A 23139-nucleotide genomic window follows, 5' to 3' on the forward strand; every position below is an offset into this window, starting at 1 on the left:
AAAGGTTAAATCAGCTATATACTTTTATAGTTAATAATGCAGCAACAGTACTGCAGATCTAATTTCTGTTTCAGTTGAAAAATATAAGGCCGAAGGGGTGAGTTTTCATTAACGTGAAGGTCTGTTTCCATAGCAATCTAAGACTAATTACCTGTATGGAATAATTAATACCATACACAAAGCATGCTTCAGGAGTCCAGCTATTCTTTCTGAAGTAAGTGGAAAGTTTTGAGAGGAGGACATGGGGTCTGAGTACACTGATACTTCAGTATGGATAAACAGGCAAGCTTGAGAAACTCAAATAGGAAAAAATACAAGTATTAAAATACTTTGAACTGAATGTTACACCTCACTTTTCTTTTCTTTGTGAATTTTACTAATTCAATAAGTTAACTTCTCAAAAAGCTGAAAGAAGTGAACTGTATGTTTTCTCTAAACTTACCTGGCTCTTGGTACCAGCATTATGCACAGCAGAAACTGCTTTTTGAAATTGTTGTCACGTATGTGTTTGGTCTGCTGTTTTTAAAAATTGTTCAAGATGTAATAAATATGGACTTCTTTATCTAATCTGTGCGTTAATAAAGTATCTCCCTTATTTAATCTTTTTTTTGTATATTTATCCATAACACCTGTTTCTGAGCAAAAATAAGTCATTTGTTTCTTCTGATTTCAGTTGGTCTTCACTTGGTTGTTGTCAAAATCTTCGCCACCTTGATCTGTCCGGATGTGAAAAAATCACGGATGTGGCGATAGAGAGGATTTCCAGAGCTCTGGGCATCATATCAACTCACCATAACAGGGGTATTCTGAAAGGCTGCAGAAACAGGAATGCTAAGACCTTGTGGAAAAACAGAGAGATTACTCTGCAGTCCAGCAAGAAGTATAATTGTTTGCATGAAATCAACAACGAAGACTTTATCGACGGAAGAGACAGTGAGCATCATTGGACTGACCCTGACAGCTCAGAAAACTTCAATTCTGCATATGTGTGGATGCTAGATGCAGATGATTTAGCTGACATCGAGGATGCTGCAGAGTGGAGACACAGAAACGTTGAAGGGTTTTGTCTCATGGAACCAACATCCCCCATTAATTGTTCTGCATCTTGCTGCAGTAGAGACATTTATGGCTTAAGGACTAGAGGGTGGCAGCAGCACTGTGCTTCTACTGACTTGATTTACTGCGGTCACTCATTTTGTTGTGCTGGGACGGCACTAAGAACTATTCAAGCACTTCCAGAGTCCTCTGCACTGTGTAGAAAAACAACAAGGACTAAACAGTCAGAGAAAAAAGACTTGGCATACTCTGGGAGTGAAAAACCAGATGAAGAGACTGCACGAGTTCTTCAGTTTCTCAGTCTGTCTGGGTGTTACCAGATCACAGATCGTGCTCTCAGGTGAAAAGACATTTCTGAGCTATTTCGCTGCAGTAGGGTTTTTCTGATGGTATTTGTTGCAGCTGGGTTGCTCTGGGTTGTATCGGCCTAATTTCAGTATAAATATTTTTTTCTGAGAAAATCTGGTAAGTCTTAAGTGATCTTTGCATCCATCTCAAAATATTTATGGTACCAGACTTGAAAACTTTCTCCAAATTTTACTTTGAGTGAAAGGACTTAAAAAATCATTTTTTAGACATCTCCTCTGGAATAATATCTCCTCTGGAATAAAGTGCTTTTGTAAATTCATTTGCAGTAGGCAAATGGGCAGCATTTATTTATACTTTTAGATTGGACTTGTAGTAACTTCCTGTTAGGAAATTCAGTGTTGGTTCACTTTTTTCCATTATGCCTGCCAAACTTGTTATTACTCTTGAAACTTTAAAAACAAACTGTAACATCTCATTTAACTTGTATGGATGGTGACGTAACTTTTTACGTGCACAAAAACACATTAAATATAACTTCATGTAATGTATAAAGCATAGAAATTAGTTGAAGTTAGCTTGCACATTGAGCCAGCTTCACGACAGTGGCAAAATTTGCAGTGTGTGATACCTAATTGATATTTTGCGTTGTGTCAGCAAAGTGTAGTTACTGCTTCATAATGAAAATGGGACAAGACTGAAATACTTGAAGTCACCTGCTCAGATGTGCTGTAGTAGCTCTGGGGACTAATTAGAGCTGCTTGGAATGTGGAGGCTTTATGCCTACCTGTACCGTATGCCGCAGTCAACAGAGAAATACATGGGGCACTGCTGGTGTCGATTTGCCTCTTGAGAGGCCTCGTCCCCATCTGACAAAATTCAGAAGTACCAGCTGCTCAAATGGCTCTTTGCAGCTATTCTGGTACTTAAGCTTTCACTTCAGGTAGCTGTGCTTTGTCTTTGAGCCTGATGCTGTCCAAGCGCCGGAGCAGACTGGTGCTGCCGAGTGTGGCTCACTTGGTGAGGAATAGGCAGCGCTGCGTGTAGTTGCATGTGGCTGGCCTTCTTTCATGGCTCTTGCACCAAAGGGCTACTTGATCCTTGAGTCATAGGAAGGGTTTAGCTGTGGTGCTGGTTTCCCATCGCCGCTTTTTGGATACAAGCGAATACTAAGAGTTGAGACTGTATTCTACATGAAGTATTTGTTGCACTTACCAGGATAACGAAGTCTCCTAATATTTATATGTGCCAGTTCATTTCATATAAAGTGTTAGTTGGCTCTGTTATTAGCAGTTCTGACGGGAGAAAGTTGTACACCCATGTGCTTAGGACATGAAACTGAAAATGTCTCAGCTTGAATCTGACACGTGTTGATTCAAGCTTGTGGTGTGGTGGTATTTTTTTCAGATTAACTTGCTTAGCTGTCCCGTGAACTCCCAAAGAAGCAAGCAGGCTAACACAAAGTGTTTGGTCAGGTGCAACGTATCTGTGAGGCCGCTTTATCAGCAGCCAAATTCTCCTGCACTTGGAAGAAAAATAGCGAACTTCATCTGAGTAATGTGGTGGTGTGTTGGCAGAGGGGCTCTGCTGGTAAAGATTTGGCAGACTTAGGAAAGTACAAATTTGGTTTCCAAAATGACTTGAACCAAAAAGTTATACTGAAGCTTTTGGAAGTGTTATGCACCAAACATTGGGAGCATCAATTCTGCATTTCTGTTTTCAGGATGGGTTGAGAAATACACCTCACCTTGGAAGACTCACCAGAAATCAGTAGTGTTTTGGAGAAGCATGTCATGCTAGTTCTTTGAAATAAGTGGTCATCTCTGGAGTCATTAATGAACAAAGTGATTTCACGCTTAAATCCGTTTTTGTCAAAGGAAATTATTACTTTCTGTAGGGATTGGTTTATTTTTCAGGCCTGTTGCACGGCTGCAAGGGTGATGCACCTCATAGGGTGCCAGACTGCCAGATTTAAAGCTAAATGGTTTATTAGAGGTGTGCTGTTGTTACAAGATGCTAGTAAACTGGTGACTGGTGACATAGTGGAGTACAAGTCAGTCCAGTGCTGTGCAAGCTCTTAACGCCTCTCTTCTGTCTGTTAACAGGGCACTGACTCTGGGAGGAGGACTACCACACTTGGAACACCTCAACCTCTCGGGTTGTCTCACTGTAACTGGTGCAGGCCTGCAGGATTTAGTTGCTGCATGCCCTTCGCTAAACGATGAACACTTTTACTACTGTGACAACATTAACGGTAATGTCTTTTGTGAAGATGTGATGCTTTTCTGGGGGGTGACCTCTGGTTTAGGGACACATGAACAAACAAATTCACAGAATTATAGAATGGCCTGGGTTGAAAAGGACCTTAAAGATCATCTAGTTCCAACCCCCCCGCTCTGGACAGGGTTGCCAACCACTAGAGCAGGCTGCCCAGAGCCACGTCCAGCCTGGCCTTGAATGCCTTCAGGGATGGGGCATCCACAACCTCTCTGGGCAAATTAGAAAATGACAGACAAAACAACAAAAAACACGCAAAAAAATAAAAATAAAAAAACAAACTTTTTTTGGCTGTGTAGCGCTGAATTTCAAATATTAATTACAAAATTGCAACTGTTAAGTCAGTTTTATTTTAGGTCTTTCTAGTCCAACATCATAATTACTCTAGGAAGACACTTGTAGTCCTTGTATCTCTTACCTTAGGTTAGCATGAGTAATAGAGGCTAGGAAGTAAGTCTCAATATAGCTGATACACCCTTGTCCTCTCTGTCTCTTTCCTGAAAATCATGCAGTTGTACGTTTTCTTTGTGGCGATAACTTGAGAAAGAGGCTTAGAGCGGTACTAAAATGACTATTTTTGGGAAAAATTATGTGTTTTATGTAAACCTCACAAGTTACAGTGGGTTTGGTGTAGAATACCATCATGTGTCCTTATAGATAATGTAATTTAGTTGTTCTGGTTTTGCTTAATTTACTAACTTAGGGTTGGATCTCAGCTGGAGAAGGATCTGGATAAATGCATAAAATACGGTTATGGTGGAAGTCTTTTCAGTGTTTCCCACACTGGAATTTGGTCTGTTATGTCAGGTCCAGTAAACATTCGTAGTGTTAGAGATGGAACCATGGTGTGATTTGTATTCCATGTGTGAATTTAAAACAGGTAAGTGCAACAGAATGGAAAGGAAAAAAAAGGATAACTGAGGTGACAGAGTTATAAGAATTACAAGAACTAATTGTGTGTAAAACAAAATTATATTTCCCTGATAGCTCATGGCATTTATCTCAATTCGCATCTATACTGAGCTACGATCACAGCAGGGTATCCCTGCTATATTAGGATGCTGGAGCTTTGGAACTGCAAAAGTAAAACTTCAGTGACGTTTGGGAATTCAGTACATTGAAACTGATGTAGGATGACGTGCTTTATTGGATTGGATCCCAACGTTACTAACGTTAGAAGTTAAAGTACTAAATCATTTTTGCTTCCATAACTTTTGGACTTCTCTGTGTACTTTTTGACAGATTTTTTTTATTTTGATGCATTTGTTTTTTGTTACCTACTTTCATTCTGTGTGGACTACAGCTTTTTAAAACCACATTGCAAACCTCTTTGCATTTCAATCTGAAAATTAAGGTTCCTTTTTGAAATCCTTCTCTGACTCTCCTTCCTGCATCGTGTTGAATTTAACGATTTCTTCAAAGACCAGTTAAAAGCTTTTCCCTTTTACATCTTTATTCTTTGCTTTTTTTTTTTTGTTTCCACTTCTCAGTAATACCAGACTCAATATTCTGGTTTGTCTTTAGCTGTTTCTGTCTCTCTCCATTGTTCTAGTCCCTAAAATATAGTGTGTCATCTTAGTTCACCAAGTCAGAATCTCTTGTGCAAGTCCTCCACCACTTTAAAGCTTGGTTGTTCTATAATATCCCAAAGAAATTATTTGTATATAAACAGAAAACTTTCTGGAATAATTCTGTAAAATTGTCCTGATCCTCTTCCTGTTTATTTCCTTTCTTTTACTGCCTGTTGGAAGCAGTGAGGCTATAAGCTCTGCTCTGTAAAGCATCTTGCATGCCTTTGGATGAGCAGCTCTTCTAGAGAGAAGTCAAGAGGAGAGAGAGGATGTAATGGTCCGACTTCTTATATCTGTTGAAAAATATCATCTCAGAAGCTTTTTTTAGATAATAAAAACTTAGAGGTGTCCTAGCAAAATTTGGAAATGGGAAATACCTTTTCATAACTGAATTCTCTGCAGCTTTATCACGACACCTTTGTTTGTATTTTCACCCAAACTTCACTGTGATAGTGCTAAACACTTGTTCCCCTTTGTTGGCAGGATTCTGTGGCAGCTTGAACTATTTCCGTACCATACGGTATTTCTAAAGAACCTGTAGGGGAAGTAAAAGCTGTTTTATTTATAGCAATCCGTATTTGAAGCTGTTTGCTTTTCTTTGCTCATATAGAGATTATATTAAATGCTGTACAGAGATTACTGACCTGTAAGGATTTAGAGAATAATTTCATAATTTTCTTTGCCCACCAGCTTATCAGGGATTGTTTTCGGGGAAGGAGATATGTTCTGGGATCGTGTTGGAAAACCCGTCAGTCTTGCAGAACAAAAAATGGAGCCGACAGCATGGAATTTAGCCGTCTTTGATTAATAAAGATACCATTTTGTTGTCTTTGACATATAAGGGCTTTACTTTCACCTACAGCCTGTTTTCAGATTTCTTTCTGTATAATCCCTGAGCCTAACACGTGCAGCCTCATTGGATATTCTCTGTGGAGATCTTGCTGGACTTGTTTGGTAGGCGTGTTGGCAACTTTCAGCTGTTCAAGTTGGGTCAGTCACAGCTGCAGTACAGCAATAACATGATACAGTTTTTATCTGAGCCCACAAACCTGCACACACCTCCAGATTTATTTTCTATTTGTTTACTGTTAGTATGATTCCAGTTCTTGGTTTGCGTAGTAATGTTTAGTTTTGAATCTCTGCCTGCTTTGCCCTGCACCGGAGACTTGAGCTAGGTAACCCTCAGCTGCAGGTGACAACGAATCTGGTGTACACCCCTCCTAATTGCTGGTCTTCTGTAATGGCTGAAACATTTGATGGAAAAACACTAAACTCAGTAAGAAAGTTTAATTTTTAAACTTTTAAAAGTTTAAACTTTAAATTTTTAAGAGTTACAAACTTTAAAGTTGCAACAGGTATTTCCCCATAGGCTGTTTTGTCCAGCCGCGTTCAGTCTCCTTACTGTACTGTCAGTTTTAAATCCTGCAATGCGGGCAGCTCCAGGGTTAGAAAAATGGGGCTCCCTGGTCCCTGGAGCAGTACCTCTTCGCAGCTTTTTAGTATCAATTCAGTTTCTAGATTTTTTTTTTAGTGTAGTCCTCAGGTGCTATACTTAAAGGATTAGGGCATTAATAAAATGAAGTTGTGATTCTGCTTCACTCTTTTCTTGTGAGGTTGGGAATTCATTGCTCACAGTTTGATCTGTCTTCCAGCAATGGAGCTGAGAACTTTGAAATTTTTGGTTAGGTTATGGACTCCCCTGTGCAGATTTATATGGGAGCACATTGTTACTTTAAGGCTTTGGACTCTCCCTAAGTTCTGCAGATACACAACAGCCACTCTTTATGAGAGCGTCTTGGTTACCTTCATCAAAGGTTAATAGACAGTAACACTCAAACTGAGATTTCAAATGAATGTTGGCTTTATAGTTTTTCAAGGCCAATGCTTAATTTGATCACTTTTTTGTAATTCCCTTGTAAAGTGGTGCCTTTGCTACATGACCGTCCAATGTGGTATGTGCTGTTGGGAATGAAGGAACCTCTCGCTGAGCTGGAACCCTCAACCTTTGCAACTCGTTTTCCTTGCTTTGGGCTGTGGCTTCGCAGTGGTGATTGTGAAAATGAGCAGTCCTTCCCTCCCTGCTGTCCTTCCTGATGTCGGTGTTAGCCTTTCTGTTTCTACTTGGTAAACTAAACCAAGAACTGGGGTAGCTGAAGGCTTTTTTTCTTCTCAGATGGGTTGGGGATCCATTTTGCTGTATATCCACAAGTATTTCTGCTGCCACGGGTGAGGGCTAGAACAGGTGGCTAAAGGGTCACAATGGTAGCAGGCAGGTGTGTGCTGGGCTGAAGGGGCTCTTTCACCACGGTTTTGGTCTTGGTTGGCATGCCTTCTGGGTGAAATGCTTAACTGCCTTCTGGGAGATTTGTTACGTGTATTAGTGAAATAAAAATTCATCAAAATGGAGTTATCAAATAGCTGTGCTCCTTTCTTAGATTGCCAGCCACGTTTATATTAATATTTGAAAACCTTGGAGTTGTTCAGCAGGAGCAAGCAGACCTCTCCTGTGGGTCACCTGAAGTGTCTGAGTAATCAGAACTAGATTTAAAGAGCATTACAATAATCCAGTTTAGAGGTGACTAAGCCAGCAATGCAGTCTGCGGCAGGTTAGGTGAGAATCCGATTAACTTTGCTTCCCCAGGTGAACGACCCCAGCACTCACTGAACTCAGGCACTTCACTGCTAGCACCGCGTTGTCAGGAGAACAAGAGGGGCCCTTCTGAAAAAGCCAACCCTCCTGTAGGACCTAAAAAGATGATGTACTCACTGAACTGCGTACAGCTCCCTTCTTATGGTCTCCGTATTGCTTAACCTGGTGCTTCAGCGAGGTGGAATGAATGGGAGCCCTTGAACGTGGAGTCCAAAGAAAACAGAATATTTTCTGGCGTTTTCTCTTATTTAATGGCCTTTTTAAGTAGAGACAGTTTGTAAACAGAGTCCAGTCCAATGAGGTCAGTAACAAAAAGTGGAGAAGACAGAAATTGGGAAGGCAAAGAGTCGTAAGGACAGTCAGATGTAACAAAGTTAGGAAAACAAAAATGGTCCTGTGACTGCCAAAAGCAAAGGTAGTGAATGTTGCTGTGTCAAATGCAAAAAGAACAGGCTAAGGAGGACTGGGATACTTACAGAGGAGATGCATGACCAGTGGTAGAGGAGATCAATTGACGTGTCAGAACATAAGAATGAAATGACAGAGTCTCAACCAAACAGACTTGCTGTTACAACAAGGTAATAAACATTATTAATAGTTGTTTTAATAAGCAGAAATATCTTCAATTACGGGAATTGCCTGCGTGTGCTCAGAAACAATACAGAGCAGGAGATCTCCGGAGCTGTGCTGTGAAACCTGAGCTTCATTTCGTCAGAGTTCTTCATTAGAGGCTCTAAAGGAAATGCAGTGTTGTCAGGAGGTTTAGATATGGGACAAGAAACGCAGCATAGGAGGAAGCTTTCACTGTGGTGTGGTTAATGTAACTTGTAAGTCAGTGCCTAATAATTTAGGAGATTGTAAATTTTTCAGATGATGCAGCTTACAAGTTTCTACATTCTTAAAGCAATCCTACAGCAACTTAAAATCTTAAACTTGAAAACTGAAAGCTAGTTAAAGGACAGGAAGAAGGGGTAGGGCTTAATGGTCACTGGGCAGGATCTGGGAGCTGATGCCTCTCCCCGTGCCCCCAGGAGCACTGTGCTGGGGTAAGTTCTGTTCAGCACTTCGGTCGCTGTCTTGGTGCGAGTAATGGAATTGCTTCCAAGTTTCAAATGGTACTGAGCTGCCTCAAATATTGATGCTGGTGCTGAAGATTGCCACAAGGACTTCTCGTGATCTTCGGTAGAGCTGTATGTATGGCTGTATGTCTGGGAGGAGTGCAGTAATCAAACCGTGATTGCATGAGACTGAATTCAGAGCCGGCAGTCGCAACTGGGAGACGGTTGCAGAGAGCTGTCAGTGCTAATTCTGAGATCTTTCCTGTTTGCAGCAGCAGCCAAAAGGGCCAACAATGTTTTCAACACTGAGATCGCAAGGGTGTTGAGAACAAGATAGGAAGGTGTTGCTGCTTGTTCCTGGAAGCCTCGGGGCACCCACACTCGGAGCTGCTGCATGCAGCGTTGGTCTCCCTGTCCGGTAAAGTGTACGTAGCGGAGTTCAAGATGTGGAAGAGGTCTATCAAAAAGAGTTAGGGAACAGAGCAGGGAGCAGTCTTGCAGGGAGATGCTCGAAAGGCTGGAACGCTTCAGTCCGGGAATGAGAAGGCTGAAAGGGAGATGGATGTTTAGAGGTCTGGGAAGGCAGTGGATGACGTGAATGTGCAGCAGCTTACCGAACTCTGCAGTACTGTAGCTCAGCGACAGTTGTTAAAATTAGTAGGTGGTTGATTTAAAACAGATGCACGATGTAGTGAATTTCTAGAACTCGGTCCCGTGGGGAATTGTGGAAGCAGTTAGTATCAAAGGTTTAAAAAGGGGGTTAAACAAATTCATGCACAGAGAGCCATAAACAAATACCAAAGGAAATGAGCTTCAGCATCTGTAGTACACCAGTACTGAATGCTGTGGGGAATGGGAAAGGTTTGCACAGGGGGCTTATGTGACTGCCCTGGACAACACTTGCTGTTGGCAGTGCCAAGTTGGTGCTGGGTTGGACGGCCCACGGGCCAGCTCTTATGGTCAGTTACTAGCATGAGGAAGAGCATTCTTGAGATGAGCAATGAAGTGGTGGAAGGCACTATTAGAAGTATAGTGAGCAACGCTGTGCCTTGGGATGTTGTGGCTCTGTAAGTTTTGTCACAAGCGTTGTTCCTAGAAGCGTGACAGTTGCTTCAGAACTACTGATGCGCTGCTTAGCTGTGGCAGTGAGGAGGAGGGTCAGCTACGGCTTGGGAAGTGCTGCTGCCCAGAACGTGCTCTGCTAAATCTGCTAAACCACCTTTTCAGAAGCACCGAGTCTCCTTTTTAAAGGACTGTGGAAGAAGGTTTCAAACTCTAGCTCGTAAGTGATGTGGAGGAGCGAAACGTAGCTCAGGTGAATAAAAAGACTTGAAAGGGAAAGTAAGTTTATCAACAAGTGAAGATATTGCTGACTTGCATATTGTAACCATTGTCCTCCGTTATAGCTTCAGGTTTGTTTTATTCAGTCTCATGCATGTTAATTTAATTATCTTGTAGAATATTGCTCATCGGTGTGTGGCATGAAGCAAAAAACTGATTTCCAGAGACAAGGTTCTGGGGGAATTAATTGAATTATGACTTCAAGCTACTGTTCAAGGGGGAAAAACAAGCCAGACATAGCATGGTGCCCTTACTCATTACGTTATTTTGCTAATCTCTTCTAAATGTATTGAAAACACCTTAAATAGTCTCCGATTTATTTCAAGTACGAAGGGGGAAAAAATGGATTGTCCTGGTTAGCTCTTGACCAGCTTGCTGTGGTCAACTGAAAGTGTGTCGCTGAGTTACGTTGGGTGCCAGAGCTCGGCCAACCTGACTGTAAATGTTTGTCTCTCTGAAGCAGGCCTATGGCTGCAGGAAATAAAATCCTGTACTAATAAATCCAATAGTTTCTTGTCTTATGATCACTTTAACATTTGAAAGGGATAACAATGTGAAGGTAAGTGGAGGTGGGTAGAACTACGGCATTGGTTTGTACGGTCTGTGCCTCACAGCTTTCTTTTTTGGATGTCTCCTTTTTAGCCTTACGGCTTCGGATAATTGTAGGGATAGTAAAGGTGCTTTTCTTTTTAGACTCTGAATTTCCAGTCAAGAGTACGGGAGGTCTAGCCAACTATGAAATGTTCCTGGAAAAAAAAACACTTTACAGGCTAAGAATTGTTTCTATATAAATAGAAATAGATTTAGAGCTTGTGGCTTTTTTGGTAATACCGTGATGTCATCCTCTAAATTTGGAAAATGGGACTTAAACACGCATTGTGAAAATACACCTCGATTGTGAAAGGTAGCTGTGAGAGCTCTTTAAAATTTGCTGATTTAGTGTTGCTTATCCTACATCTGTGTCATTTTAAATGTTACATTCATGGGACAAAGCTATCTCAAAAAAAAACAAAAAAAAAAAACTAAAACCCTCTCAAAATAGCTGTTTGAAGTGAGGTGTTAATACAGTGACGTTACTGGCGGCAGCCTTTCAGACTTTCACAGTGCTGAATGAAGTTTTTGTGTTTAAAAAAATACACTTTATGAATTACCAGGTTAGAAGAATTCTGTACCTAAGCGGCCTATTTTCTTCTTTTCACATTTGTTCTGTTTTTGTGCAGGTCCTCATGCTGAAACCGCCAGTGGATGCCAGAATTTGCAGTGTGGTTTTCGGGCCTGCTGCCGCTCTGGCGAATGACCGCTGACTTCTGATCTTTCAGTCTACTTCATTTAGCTGAGCAGGCTTCCTTTCATGCACTTTACTTACAGTCCGCATCTTGTGTTAACAATCCTTGGAGTGAGATTTGTTATACTAGCCTGACCCTCCCCACAACTTCAACATCTTAATTATGAGTGTACTGTACAGTGGTGTAACAATCTCACAAAATCTCATTTGGGTTGAAGGGTGTTGGGTTTTATCTTACTTAATTTGGGAAGATGGGAAAACATTCTGATTTTTTTAATGCCACTTTTTTCCAAGTTTGGCACTTAAATATACTTTACTGGATTATTTTGCGTTAAGTGAATGTTTTTTGTTTTTAATCCATAAGTACAATATAAAGCTCTGCAGGTAATTTCAAATGTATTGTTTGCATTTGGGTAGCAGTAAGACATCTTTAGGAGCCTTGTTTCTCCCCCTTTCCTCTCACCCCAAGTTCTTTATCTGGCAAAATTAGGGTAATTCCCACCTTCCTTTTGCATTTGGTTTTGTATTTGGGCTTGAAAGACGTACTCAAATAAAACATTCCCACCAACAAAGCTTGCTGTAGTGGTTGAGTATATATGCTTTTACGGTGTGATATCTACCTGTACAATACCAGCAGGCTGCAGAGGTTCGGTGGGGGTCGTATGGTGGCTGTAGAATCTCCCAGTGTGTTGTGTTTCCCTTCTCCGCAATGACTGCGTTAAGATACGTTTTGAAGCAGCTTCCAGGGAAGTCAGTTTTCATTCACAGGAAGTCCGTGGAAGACGCTCGCTCTTCCCCATTTCTTCAAAATGACCGCTTCGTTGACCAGCGGGGATGCAGAGAATCCATTGCTGGGCTGCGACTGTGCTAGGAGGAGAGATGAGTGGTGGTGCCAACCGCACAAGTGGCTGCATGGGCGGTGTGCGAGGAGGCCTTCAAAGAGGGCGGTGCTGCAGCCCATGGGGAGCGGGGAGCTCGGTGGTCACCTGCTCTAAGTGGTGTGACTGCAGAAGGCAGATGTGTTTTACCCCACCCTGCCTAGTTTTATAGGCGGATATATCAAACTAGATCTGGCAAACTAGTAATTTTTACCAGTTTTACCACTTGGATACCTTCTTTATGTTAAGATTCAAGAGGACAGCAGTCATGGTGGTGTGTGTGTGTAGCTTTCAAGATTCTTCAGTGGGGGAAGTGAGCTTGCAGGCTTAGCTGGAGATAACTTGCAGTTTGTTGATTACCAGCTTGGTTACCAACTCTTGCAGGGTTTGAGAGCATTTTCTTGTTCCCACCGATACTGACAAGGTAAGAGAAAAAGAAAATTCTTCAATTTATATTAGTGCAGAGTTGGTTCTTCATGGTCAACATCTGAACGCAGGATCGAGGAAGGATGCGTAATGCTCAGTTGGAAGCCTACAAGAGATGTACGAAAGGATATTGTTTATAGCAATTGTTGCTTCAAGTGAGCTGCATTAAATTTACTTTGGTGCCCAGAGCTTAGGTTTTATATATATATATAGCCACTCATGCAGTGCTGGCTGAGGCAAGATGAAAGTAGTAACGAGGTATGTGGTGGGTTTTCTTCTTGCATTTGTCTTGTTCCAGAGCTCTTGTTTCTGAGGCTAGGGAGGTGCAGCTAGAGGTTCTTGTCCTTGCTAGTAGAACCCGTTCTCTGTGCAGACTGCTAGAGGGCTGAATGAGCTGCAGAAAACTGTTTATTTACACCATGTTCTTTTTCACCCTTCTCTGAAAGGATGGTGGGGACTTGTGAGATAGCGTTGTTCAGCAACACATCATGTAATGACGGTGCAGTTACTTTCTGCTTCATAACAGTTCTGTAGAGGTGCTGTTTTGTTGATTATACCTGTGGCAACCCCTGGCTCTAAACCAAAGGTTTGGTCTAGCATTTATTAGATGGAGTGAATCTCCTTTGAGTAAAGCTTAAGGAGAGCCTGAACTTTGATATATGTTCTGGTGAAATATATATTAAAAAAAATCACATTACTGTCACTTAGAAGACCTTAATTAGCAAGGTATCTGCAGAAAATGACACTTACATCAGTATTAAGTCAACACCACTACTTACATATTAATGAGCTAGTTTGATTTTATAGTAAACCAGTTTTTGGATCATCTTCTAGCATGATTAAAGATTTAACACTCCAAAGTGATTTAATCAAATTCTTATATAAAATAATGAGCTTTCACTTAAGTTTTTGGTATAAATATTTATTACATACTTAGTCTTGAATCTGTAAAGAAAATGTCTGAGGGCTGCTGGTGTGATACAGACCCGAAATACAAAGTAACAGAAGCCTTTCAAAAAAGAAAAAAAGGTCTTCAACAGTAGCTCTTTGGTACCTGAACTGTATTCAAGGGTAAATTACTCTTGGTCTTTATGCAGGAACAAGGGTACTAGAAAACTGTAACTATTTTGCATGACCATGACTGTCTGAATGACAGTGTCTTTAAAGAGGAAGAAGGGCTGTTGATAAACCGGAGTAACTAAAAAGTCTTTAAGGCATAATTCCAGGAACCAAATTTCACCTCAAAATAAGAACAAACTCTGCCCTTTTAACCTGGTCACTACAGGTGTGCACTTACAATGCTTTTAAAAGTGGAACGTCCCTCTGGGAGCTATAAAATACTGTACAAAAATAAGTGCTAGAATTTTATGGTGTTGTCTCCTCTTCTGCTGTATTCAGGCGACAAACACTGAAGATGACTTACTACAACTAATGCGTTTGCAGTTAATAAAAATGAGGGTCTCCCTAGGTTTTTGAGCTATGTGAGATAGCTCACACCAGCAGTGTGAGAAATCTGTTTCTCCTACATCAGCAAATCCCAAATTCCTTGAGGTATTGAGAAAAGTCTATGCTACCTATTCCGTACAAGTGAAGCAACGTAAATCCACACAGAGAGAACACTTTGGGGGTAAGGATGAATATACACGGCTAGAGCAAACTCAACATTGGAGACATCAATGGTGTGAACTCCGGTACTGTGTACGGCTTCTATTAAAGGTCTGACTTCAGAAAAGGGCATATGAATAGGAAATCCAGAGACCTGGGAAAAGAAGGAAAGAAAAAACACGTAAGGCAAGAAGGAAAGATAAAGGCACCTCAATAAATGCATCTTAAAATGTTTTATTGTGCCTGTAAGTTCATCTCCATTGATGACCTGAGGAGATGCAATGAAAAAGCCCTCTTTGTATTTAAATGCATCCCTCCCTTTCCCTTCAGGTAGGTTTCTGCCATTTTTTTTGTTAGTTTGGGTTAAGTTCCAAGTGAGAATGTTTAGAAATCCACTAGAAAAAAATTTGCAACATTATGCTGTAAGTGTTCAATAATGTAGCTTTTCTATACTTCATACCTAGTTGCAGTTCATAGTGTTCTCCTCTCTGCGTTATCTGGGGAGGTTGAGGTGGGAGGTAGCCTGTCCATAAATACATTTCAGGTCCAAAAGGAACTGGAATCTCAACTCATTACGAAAATTGCCATATTTGGGTGTAGTATCATTGCTACGTATGTTTTACATGAAGGGCAGAAGGACCTAATTTTGAGAACAGCCTCGAGGAAGAATGCCTGGGTGCACTGCTGGTCAGGCTTTTAATGACAAGACCTGAGAGCAAATGTAACAGTCAGTCCGTGAGCAGCTGGTGTTAAAGAAGTGTCAAGCTTTCTGCTGAAAGCTAAGGGGGCTGTGTTGTTCTTGTATTACTGCTGTACCCCACCAGTCACCACCACAGGAGATAACGCTTGTGTTTATATCCATCTCCAACACTTTCAAATGAAATACACCATCGCTACTTCACTCTGTAAACATTACAGTGGTTTAACGTTAGTATAAGAGTTACTGTGACTTTTGGGGGTAGAAGGAATGCAGTTCCATACCAGTGTGGGTGATCCTAAAACTGTATGAGTGACTTAGGTCCCTCCAGCTCTATTTTCACCCACTAACATCACAGCACAAATCATTTATGTTCACAACTTTACCCTGTAGTCTCCAAGCTGTTTTTGCAGCTCTGCCTGATGGTCATCTTCTACATCTTTGCCTTGGTTATGTTCCAGCAGGGGCAGGAAGTTACGCAGGGTAGAGGTACAGTATCGGTTCCAGCGAGTTAGGTGCCTCGGTCTCCATTCCATAATCTTTTCTTTTAGTATTTTTTCAATCCTGCAATATAGTACATCTATTACTACGATTGGGTATTTACTGGTCTTCTGACCTGATCTCCCTCAACCCACTTCTTATCACAGATTACAGGGAACATAAATGACCTCAGTGAAACTCACCATACCTAAAAGCACAGAATCAATGTCAATATAGCAATATTGTCTGCAAGTTTAGTAACAATGGAAGGCCAGGGGTTTGCGCATGCTTTTTAAGTTTACATTCTCTCAGCCCCCTTCACCCCAACACTGTTTTGGCTTACAAGAAAACCGTACAGCCATGCTTGATCAGTTAGAGATTGTTTCTCTTTTAACAGTTCCTTGTGTGTGACAAAGATTCTTCACAGTACCAGTTCTGGTTTAGGCCATTCTAAATTCCTAGCATTCAAGGCACATTTTTGGAACACAGGTAAGAATACACTGGAAAAACACAAGAAGGTGCTCCACCTGTAGTGACCAGTCGTTGACAGCATTTGTTCTAGTGGTAGAATTACCTGCCCTGTAGTTCCACTGCAGCAGCCTTGTCTGAATGCTGATACACTAATTCTTCAGGCTAGAATTAAGTAAAACATTTACATATTAAAAAGCACAATCTCTTCTAGCTATACAGCGCTATAACTGCGGGCATTACTACCTTGGCAGTACACAAAAAAAACATAAGCTAAAAACATTAGGTAGATCTTTGTGTGTACTGCTGCTGTTTTTTTGTAGGTTGGTTGGCTTCTTTTTTTTTTAGTAAGCTTCAACTGTTGTTTACAAATTTGATTAACTGTAGAGGATTCCCTACTTGTTTACTAAGAACATGTGCACAGCTTGAAACGCCACCTTTCTAGCTGTGAGACAGAAGTTGATGTTTACTTTATAATGTCAAGCTGATTCTTTGCAGATGGCTGTGTTAAAGATCTGTCCCAGGTACTTCACCATTGTCCTGAGATCTTAAACAGATAGTCAGAGGACCATGGATGTGCATCATTCTGTGTAAAAAACAAGTACTTTTCAGTATTCCTGCTTTATCTTTTTTAAGGTATGCCTAGGGAAGTTTTGTAAAACAAGGCCTATTATAGAAATATACTTAATCACAGTACTCCAAAGAACTTAGTCTCTCTTCCTCTCTACTAGGTCAGTGATGTCTCAGCCCCTCAAATTAAGTTGATTATATATATGTGAGTACCTGAACACTGCAGAGACCGGGGTACGGCAAGCTTCTTGAAAAGAACGGCTTCCAAAGTTTTGGTTTGCTGATATCAAAACTTATCCTTACTGGGGAGTCGTGCTCTTGGATATTAAACCAAATCTGTAAGAAAGCAAGTTCATTTTAATACATACCAAAATTATATTATAGAAAACATTTTACTTACATGGCAATAAAATGCTACAGAATCTGGACCTCCATCTATGCCGATAACCAGTACGCATTCCATGTGAGTCAAGGCAATCCTGTCTCATTACAGCTCATGTATGCAATGTTTGCATTCTTGCCCCAAAAGGGAGGTTGTTGGGCTATCGTGTTTTGTGCTTCTAAGAAAGAATGTACAGAGATCAGTGCCCGGAATTACTGTCTGCAGCTGGCACCTCTTCCTGCTGAACCTACTGTGCACCATGGCACTTTTTCTGCTTTCAGCAGCTTTCTGCCTTCACCATCGCTCCGGCACCGCACGATGCTGGGTTACAACACAGGCAGTTTCTCCTGCCCTGAGCTGCATTCCCGCTCCTTTGGATTACCACACCACGCCAGTCTGCTCAATTCTGATGAAGTTCTCCCACCAGCACCGTGCAGCTGTGGCTGGGGTTGCTGGTAGCCTCCTGCAGCCCAGCACCAGGGGCGCTTCACGTTTATGATGCAGAATGTAAGTAGATTGCGCAGCCACTTTACTACGAAATACTAACAAACCTACTTATGGTTTAGTACTAAATATTAACAAACCAACTTCACCAAGCCCCAAAACACTTTCAATGAGGGAATGAACTGACACTTTTAAAATAAAATAAAGATAAAATTGTCTTCCAAATTCATGATTTGTATTTAGAATTAAACCCCAGAAGATAAAAAGACAGCGCAACAGAACACACATACAATACGTGATGCTTCAAAGAACTTCTTCAGGTATGTTTTTGATACAGAAATAAAAACAAGCATTTACTATCTTTTAGTGTGCAATGGAAGCCTGACTCACTGTTTCCTTATAATGGTTCCAAAAACCTGACAAGCAAACTTTTAAAATCTTCTAGTTTCAATCCAAATATTTTTTTTTCTTTTTTAAGCTCATGTTATGTTTTTCAGTCTCACCTCCCTGCTGTCCCTGTTCATGCTCCCAGAAGCTGTGACTGTCAGCTTCCAGCCAAACCCAGGAGTGACACAGGCAGCAAAGTGCCCCAGGGTTTCTGTCCCTCCCAACACAGGCTGAGCCCTTTGTCGTTCTGCAGCCTTTGGTTCACCTTCCCTGAGCTGAGCAGTTCTTTCTGCTGTCTTCTCTCTCCCAGAGTGTTTCCAGTCACACAAGAAATACCACGAACATGCACTACTATTACTCGTAATTTATAGAAAAATAGACAGGAGGACTTGATGCCAAGCAGAAAATCAACAGTCATTACACCTTATACTGCCAGCTTTGTGTTAGGCGTGTTGGACCACTGAGGGCTGTACCCACCCTTATGTATGCAATCCAAATGACTCTTCCCAGTGTGCTTTACTTTTTCATTTTTAAATTATATTTCACCTGGAAACTATTAGCTTTGCTGAGTTACTGCCCCTCAGCTAAGCAGTGGTAAACTGAACGTAGGCAATCCAAGTTGGAAAGTAAAACCATGTTAGTTTCAACGCGCTTTTGGTAACTAAAACACAGTAATGAATTTTCTATGAACAGATGTCATCATCTACCTAAATCATGATTAAAAAAGGTAAAATTTTTCTTTATGTATTTAATTAAAATGGCTGAAAAAACTAATTAAGCTTGAATAAAATCATTAATAACACGACTGCATAAATGTAGTTAAACTGATGAACAAGTGATGCAAAAGGCCAAGAAAAATGTCAAATTATGAACTTTTAGGAGTACAGAAATATGAAAAGCCCAGGCACACTTACGTTATCACAGCTGATCAGGCAGTACACATTTTGTAGTGGGCAAAAAGTATCATACTGCCTGTAAAAACAGCCGGTGCTGGGATTCCAAATTACGTACTGACTTTGCTCCAAAGTTAATACATATGCGGTCTGTCCCTATAAAGAAAAAAATAGGAGAAAGATGTTTTAAAACAGGCTTCAATGACAGTAGACGTTATATTGTTTGGATTTTTACATTTTTAGTACTGAGATTAATAGTACATTTTTGGAAAACTGGAAGAATTTACAGGTTCATTACAATTCAGTCACCTAACGCTTACATAATAATGTGTGCTCTGTCTCTTCTGTGGCAGAGAAATGTTAGACATACACAGCTTTGTGCCATTTTTAAATACAGACCCTGGAAGTCATCTTAGTTCAGCCAAGAGCTGAGATGAAATCCCATACACAGGAATGTTTAATGTTTGCCACCTCAATATCAGCGTGTGCTACCTGGTGACTGCCATCTAGGCAGCACACATTATGGCTCATCCATCACCTTCCCTCGGGCACACAATATAAAAAGATAGCTGGGACATCCCTTATAAGGAATCCCTAAACTTCTCTTCAATGTGTTATCCCCCGTATTTTCCAGGTACAAATAATCTTTCTCCTCACAGCATGAAGAAGCTGAATGCATTGTTAAGGACCACCCCCACCATCAGCTGTGGAGTGGAAGGCGTGTAACCGAGTGCCTGCTGCTGCTGCACTATCTGAGAACGCGTTAAGGAAATTGGTCTTGACAGGGGTTTTTACTAAAATTCTCTTCAGCAAAACTTTCCCATGTGCTTGGTAATTGGAGATGCTAATGGTGGAAATTTGCATTATAAACACTCTTACCCTCTCAAAACAGCAGTATTGATTACTGGAAATACGAGTGCTTTAATGAGGAAAAAATAAAAGCATCTCCTAATGGGCAAAAGAATCTCAAAGGTTTAGTTCTTAGCCAGACTGCTGCCACAGGGGGCTCACAGCGATGACCCAGTAGCCTACGGCAAAGCATTACTCTTGTAGCTTTGCCATCAGCTGGACAGAGAATCAAGGGCTGTGTTCATACCAGCGAGAGCCTCCAGCAAGCCTCTAACCCTCCCCTGCCACCTCTCAACCTGTGCCAATCCCACCCTAATGCTGCCACAGGCTGAGAATGGACTTTCCCCATGACCTTTTTCCAGGGCACACCATTTATACATGCCCAAGTCCAATCAAGGCTTACACATATTTCGTGAGTCCATAAAAAAAACCACAAACGAAACACCAAAAAAACACACATTAAATTGTGAGTATATCTGAGTATAAATATATATATATTTTTTTTCTCTCTGAAGAAAATCAGTTCCAGCAGCACCGATGTTTAGGTTACATCCTGGAAAAGTATGTCAGCAGGAGACGAGAAACAAGTCTATCCACTGATGGGAACCAAAGACTTCAGAGAATGAAAGTTGATATTCAGACCAGAAGAAAAAATCCTCTTACCTCAGGAATAGCATTTCCAATGATAAGCCAGGCTTTTTTCCCCATACCAAGAAAATAATTACACAAGAGCACGGCATGTTCTTCCTCATCTCCCGCCAGAAGATCGAGAAATTGCTAATTGAGGGACAAAAAAAAGTTTGCATTAGTGTTCTCCATTTATAACATTTAATAATATTTCCTAACACTTCTGAAGCAAAAGATTCCCCTTGGATCTTTGTAACTGACCTTCATTGTTTATTAGGCACTGCTTCAACATGCAGAACGCACACAGCAAGAGTGAATGCTGTGAAAATCCATGAAGCAGATCTGAGATTTTACCGTAAGAACCAAGGTCTTTTGAGTTCTTCTGAATTTTCCGCTATGCTGGAATAGAGCTTATTTTCTTCTTAGTAGCTGGTATGGTGCTGTGTTTTGGATTTTGGGTGAGAATACTGCTGATAACACCGATGTTTTTGGTGTTGCAGAGCAGTGCTTACACTAAGCCAAGGACTTTCTCAGCTTCTCATGCTGCCCTGCCCGCAAGGAGGCTGGGGGTGCACCAGTAGCTGGGAGGGGACAGACCCAGGACAGCCGGCCCAGGCTGCCCAAAGGGATGTCCCATACCAAGTGGTGTCATGCAGAAACAAAAAACTGGGGTGGAGGGTGAAGGGAGGGGGGCAGCTGCTGCTCAGGGGCAGACTGGGCATCAGTTGGCTGGTGGAAAGAAACTGCATTGTCTACCTTCCCCCCCGACCCCCCTTCTTATTCTTTTCTTTCTTTTCCCCTCCTTATCAAGCTGTCTTTATCTCAACCCACAAGTTCTCACATGTTTACCTTCTACGATTCTCTCCCCCATCCAGCTGAGGGGGAGTGAGCGAACGGCTGCGTGGTGCTGAGCTGCCTGCTGGTTACACCACAGCGTGCACAAAGGCTCCGAGATGGTACAAACATCACCTGGGATTAACTTAATATCTGTTCCTACTCCACAGGTTCGCATGAGACACAGAAAGCTCAGTCTCCCATTACTGCTGACAATTACAAGCAGTGTTTTTCTGTGGTCTCTTAGAACGATCAATGTTAAGTGTAGTTTTAAAGTCTCCATCAGTCAGCATTCTGCCACTTGTGCGTGACTAGCTATTTTGGATTGTTTTCTAATTGAAAAAAATGGGAAAAGCTTCAAACCCTAAGTATTCTTAGGGTCAACTACAACGTATCAAAGATAAAAATTTTGGCTCATATTACTATGAGCAACTTTTTTCAAGCACTGGTGGTCCTCCGATAAAGAAATTCTGCATTTTTGTAAATAAATAACTTATAAAGAAAAAACAGTCCTCACAATAATAGAATCACAGAATAATTTAGGTTGGAGGGGACCTCAAGAGCTCATCTACTCTGAACTCCCACCAAAAGCAGGGGACCCCTGGATATTGCATCACATACAAGAGGATAAAAAAAAAAACAACCCTCACATTTAATGCATTACTTACATCTGATGTACTCCACAAATCACAAATTCCAGCAAATGACACACTATCTGGCAAAAAAGGAATCAAAGCAACATATCGAGCCACCAGTTCCTGCAAGGAAACAAAATACAGCTAGTCATCCCTTCAGTTCTCTACACGGGCATATAATAAAGGCATTATTACACTAGACTTGAAGCACAGTGCTGTTTCCAAGACACCAGTGACAAAACACTGACTAACCCTGTTATAGCAGCAGCTAACTCCTTTTAGAGCTTACACCAAAGACTGATAGAATTTACTCTCACGAGGTTTGGTATAATTTTATATTAATGAGTATTGGCTATCAAAAGACCCTTATTTTTCCAGAGAAGACAAATAGCCTTTTCCAGCGTCACTAAGGGTTCACTTATTGTGTATCACACATAGTCACTACCACTTTATTTCTCATCTCCTTAAATAAAAAAAGCATAGCTATACAGCAAACATGTAAAATGTTGTATGTCTATGTGCACGTGCATCCACACACATTCTGAAATTACATCCCTGAAACTTCACTATCTTTTCTGAATACTTACTGCTGTTGTCTGAGAGCTATCTGGGCAGGCATCAAGGAGCTCCTGCGGTGGATTCAGAGGTTTGACATATCTGGTAATAAAAACTGTTTTCCCATTGAGGTCAATGACAGTTGTCAGGCACTGGCGGCTTGGAAACTTTGATGTACATTCAGCTTCATACTTTTCTGCTGCCTGGAGCAATTTCTCATCTTCCTGGGTATCAAACTTCAAAAGACAGTAGAACTTATATAAAAATAGTTTTATATATAATTTAGGGTTAAGTCTTTACTATGTTTGGCCTTATTTCACCATTTGCAGAAGCATAAAAGGAGGGTAAAATTCCTTCCTAATAGCCTTGTGCACTTTCCTTGCATTATGTACTTTGGCTCAAGGTAATGAAAGCTCAGGGTAATGGAAAAGCAGGCAATTAGCATTTACTTATGAATGCACACGGTGACCTGTATCTATAGCTGGCTTTATTAAAGCACTAAAAACGTAGCGACAGCTATGCCAAACAAAGCGCAGGGATGACTGTGTAACATCACACATTAATTCAAAGGTGAACAATTATGGTTAGGTACCAAAAGAGTAATCCTACACGCTAGTCACACAACACTCACTCTATTAAAACCACAGTCGAGGTTATGCACAAAATCCCAGCAATGTTTATATAAATATTACTGGGACAACCCTGTACAATGCCAAAATATTTGCAGAGAAGGTCCAAGACATTTTTTCGGTGGGTTCTTATTCTTCAGACTTCTCTAAAATTTTAAAGCTTTTAGATGAGCTTTTCCAGATGCGAATCTCAGACTGAAAAGCATACATTATGTAAGAATGACAATTATTTGCTC

General features: G+C 41.0%; 2 protein-coding genes across 8 annotated transcripts in view; one reads left to right on the forward strand and one right to left on the reverse strand.

The window, feature by feature from the left end:
• Positions 1–12116, forward strand: part of FBXL5 (F-box and leucine rich repeat protein 5) — a 35745-nt gene extending 23629 nt beyond the window's left edge. Inside the window, exons 9-11 of one of the 2 annotated variants that reach the window (XM_040557211.1) lie at positions 674–1396; positions 3468–3616; positions 11480–12116. In XM_040557211.1, coding sequence (XP_040413145.1) covers positions 674–1396; positions 3468–3616; positions 11480–11556 — 949 coding nt within the window. In that variant the 3' untranslated portion in view covers positions 11557–12116. The other variant, XM_040557212.1, reaches the window with a different exon arrangement.
• Positions 12117–14368: 2252 nt separating this feature from the next.
• The window catches only part of CC2D2A (coiled-coil and C2 domain containing 2A), a 58266-nt gene continuing 49495 nt past the window's right edge, over positions 14369–23139 (reverse strand). For all 6 annotated transcript variants that reach the window (XM_040557208.1, XM_040557209.1, XM_040557207.1 and 3 more), the window contains 8 exons: positions 22307–22510; positions 21753–21842; positions 20287–20400; positions 18796–18930; positions 16882–17004; positions 16205–16263; positions 15537–15714; positions 14369–14607 (listed from right to left, as the gene is read on the reverse strand). In XM_040557208.1, the coding sequence (XP_040413142.1) occupies positions 14419–14607; positions 15537–15714; positions 16205–16263; positions 16882–17004; positions 18796–18930; positions 20287–20400; positions 21753–21842; positions 22307–22510 (1092 nt within the window). In that variant the 3' untranslated portion in view covers positions 14369–14418. The remainder of the gene's footprint in view (positions 14608–15536; positions 15715–16204; positions 16264–16881; positions 17005–18795; positions 18931–20286; positions 20401–21752; positions 21843–22306; positions 22511–23139) is intronic.

This window comes from Cygnus olor, chromosome 4 (genome assembly GCF_009769625.2).
Source record: "Cygnus olor isolate bCygOlo1 chromosome 4, bCygOlo1.pri.v2, whole genome shotgun sequence".
In the NCBI taxonomy this organism is placed as follows: domain Eukaryota; kingdom Metazoa; phylum Chordata; class Aves; order Anseriformes; family Anatidae; genus Cygnus; species Cygnus olor.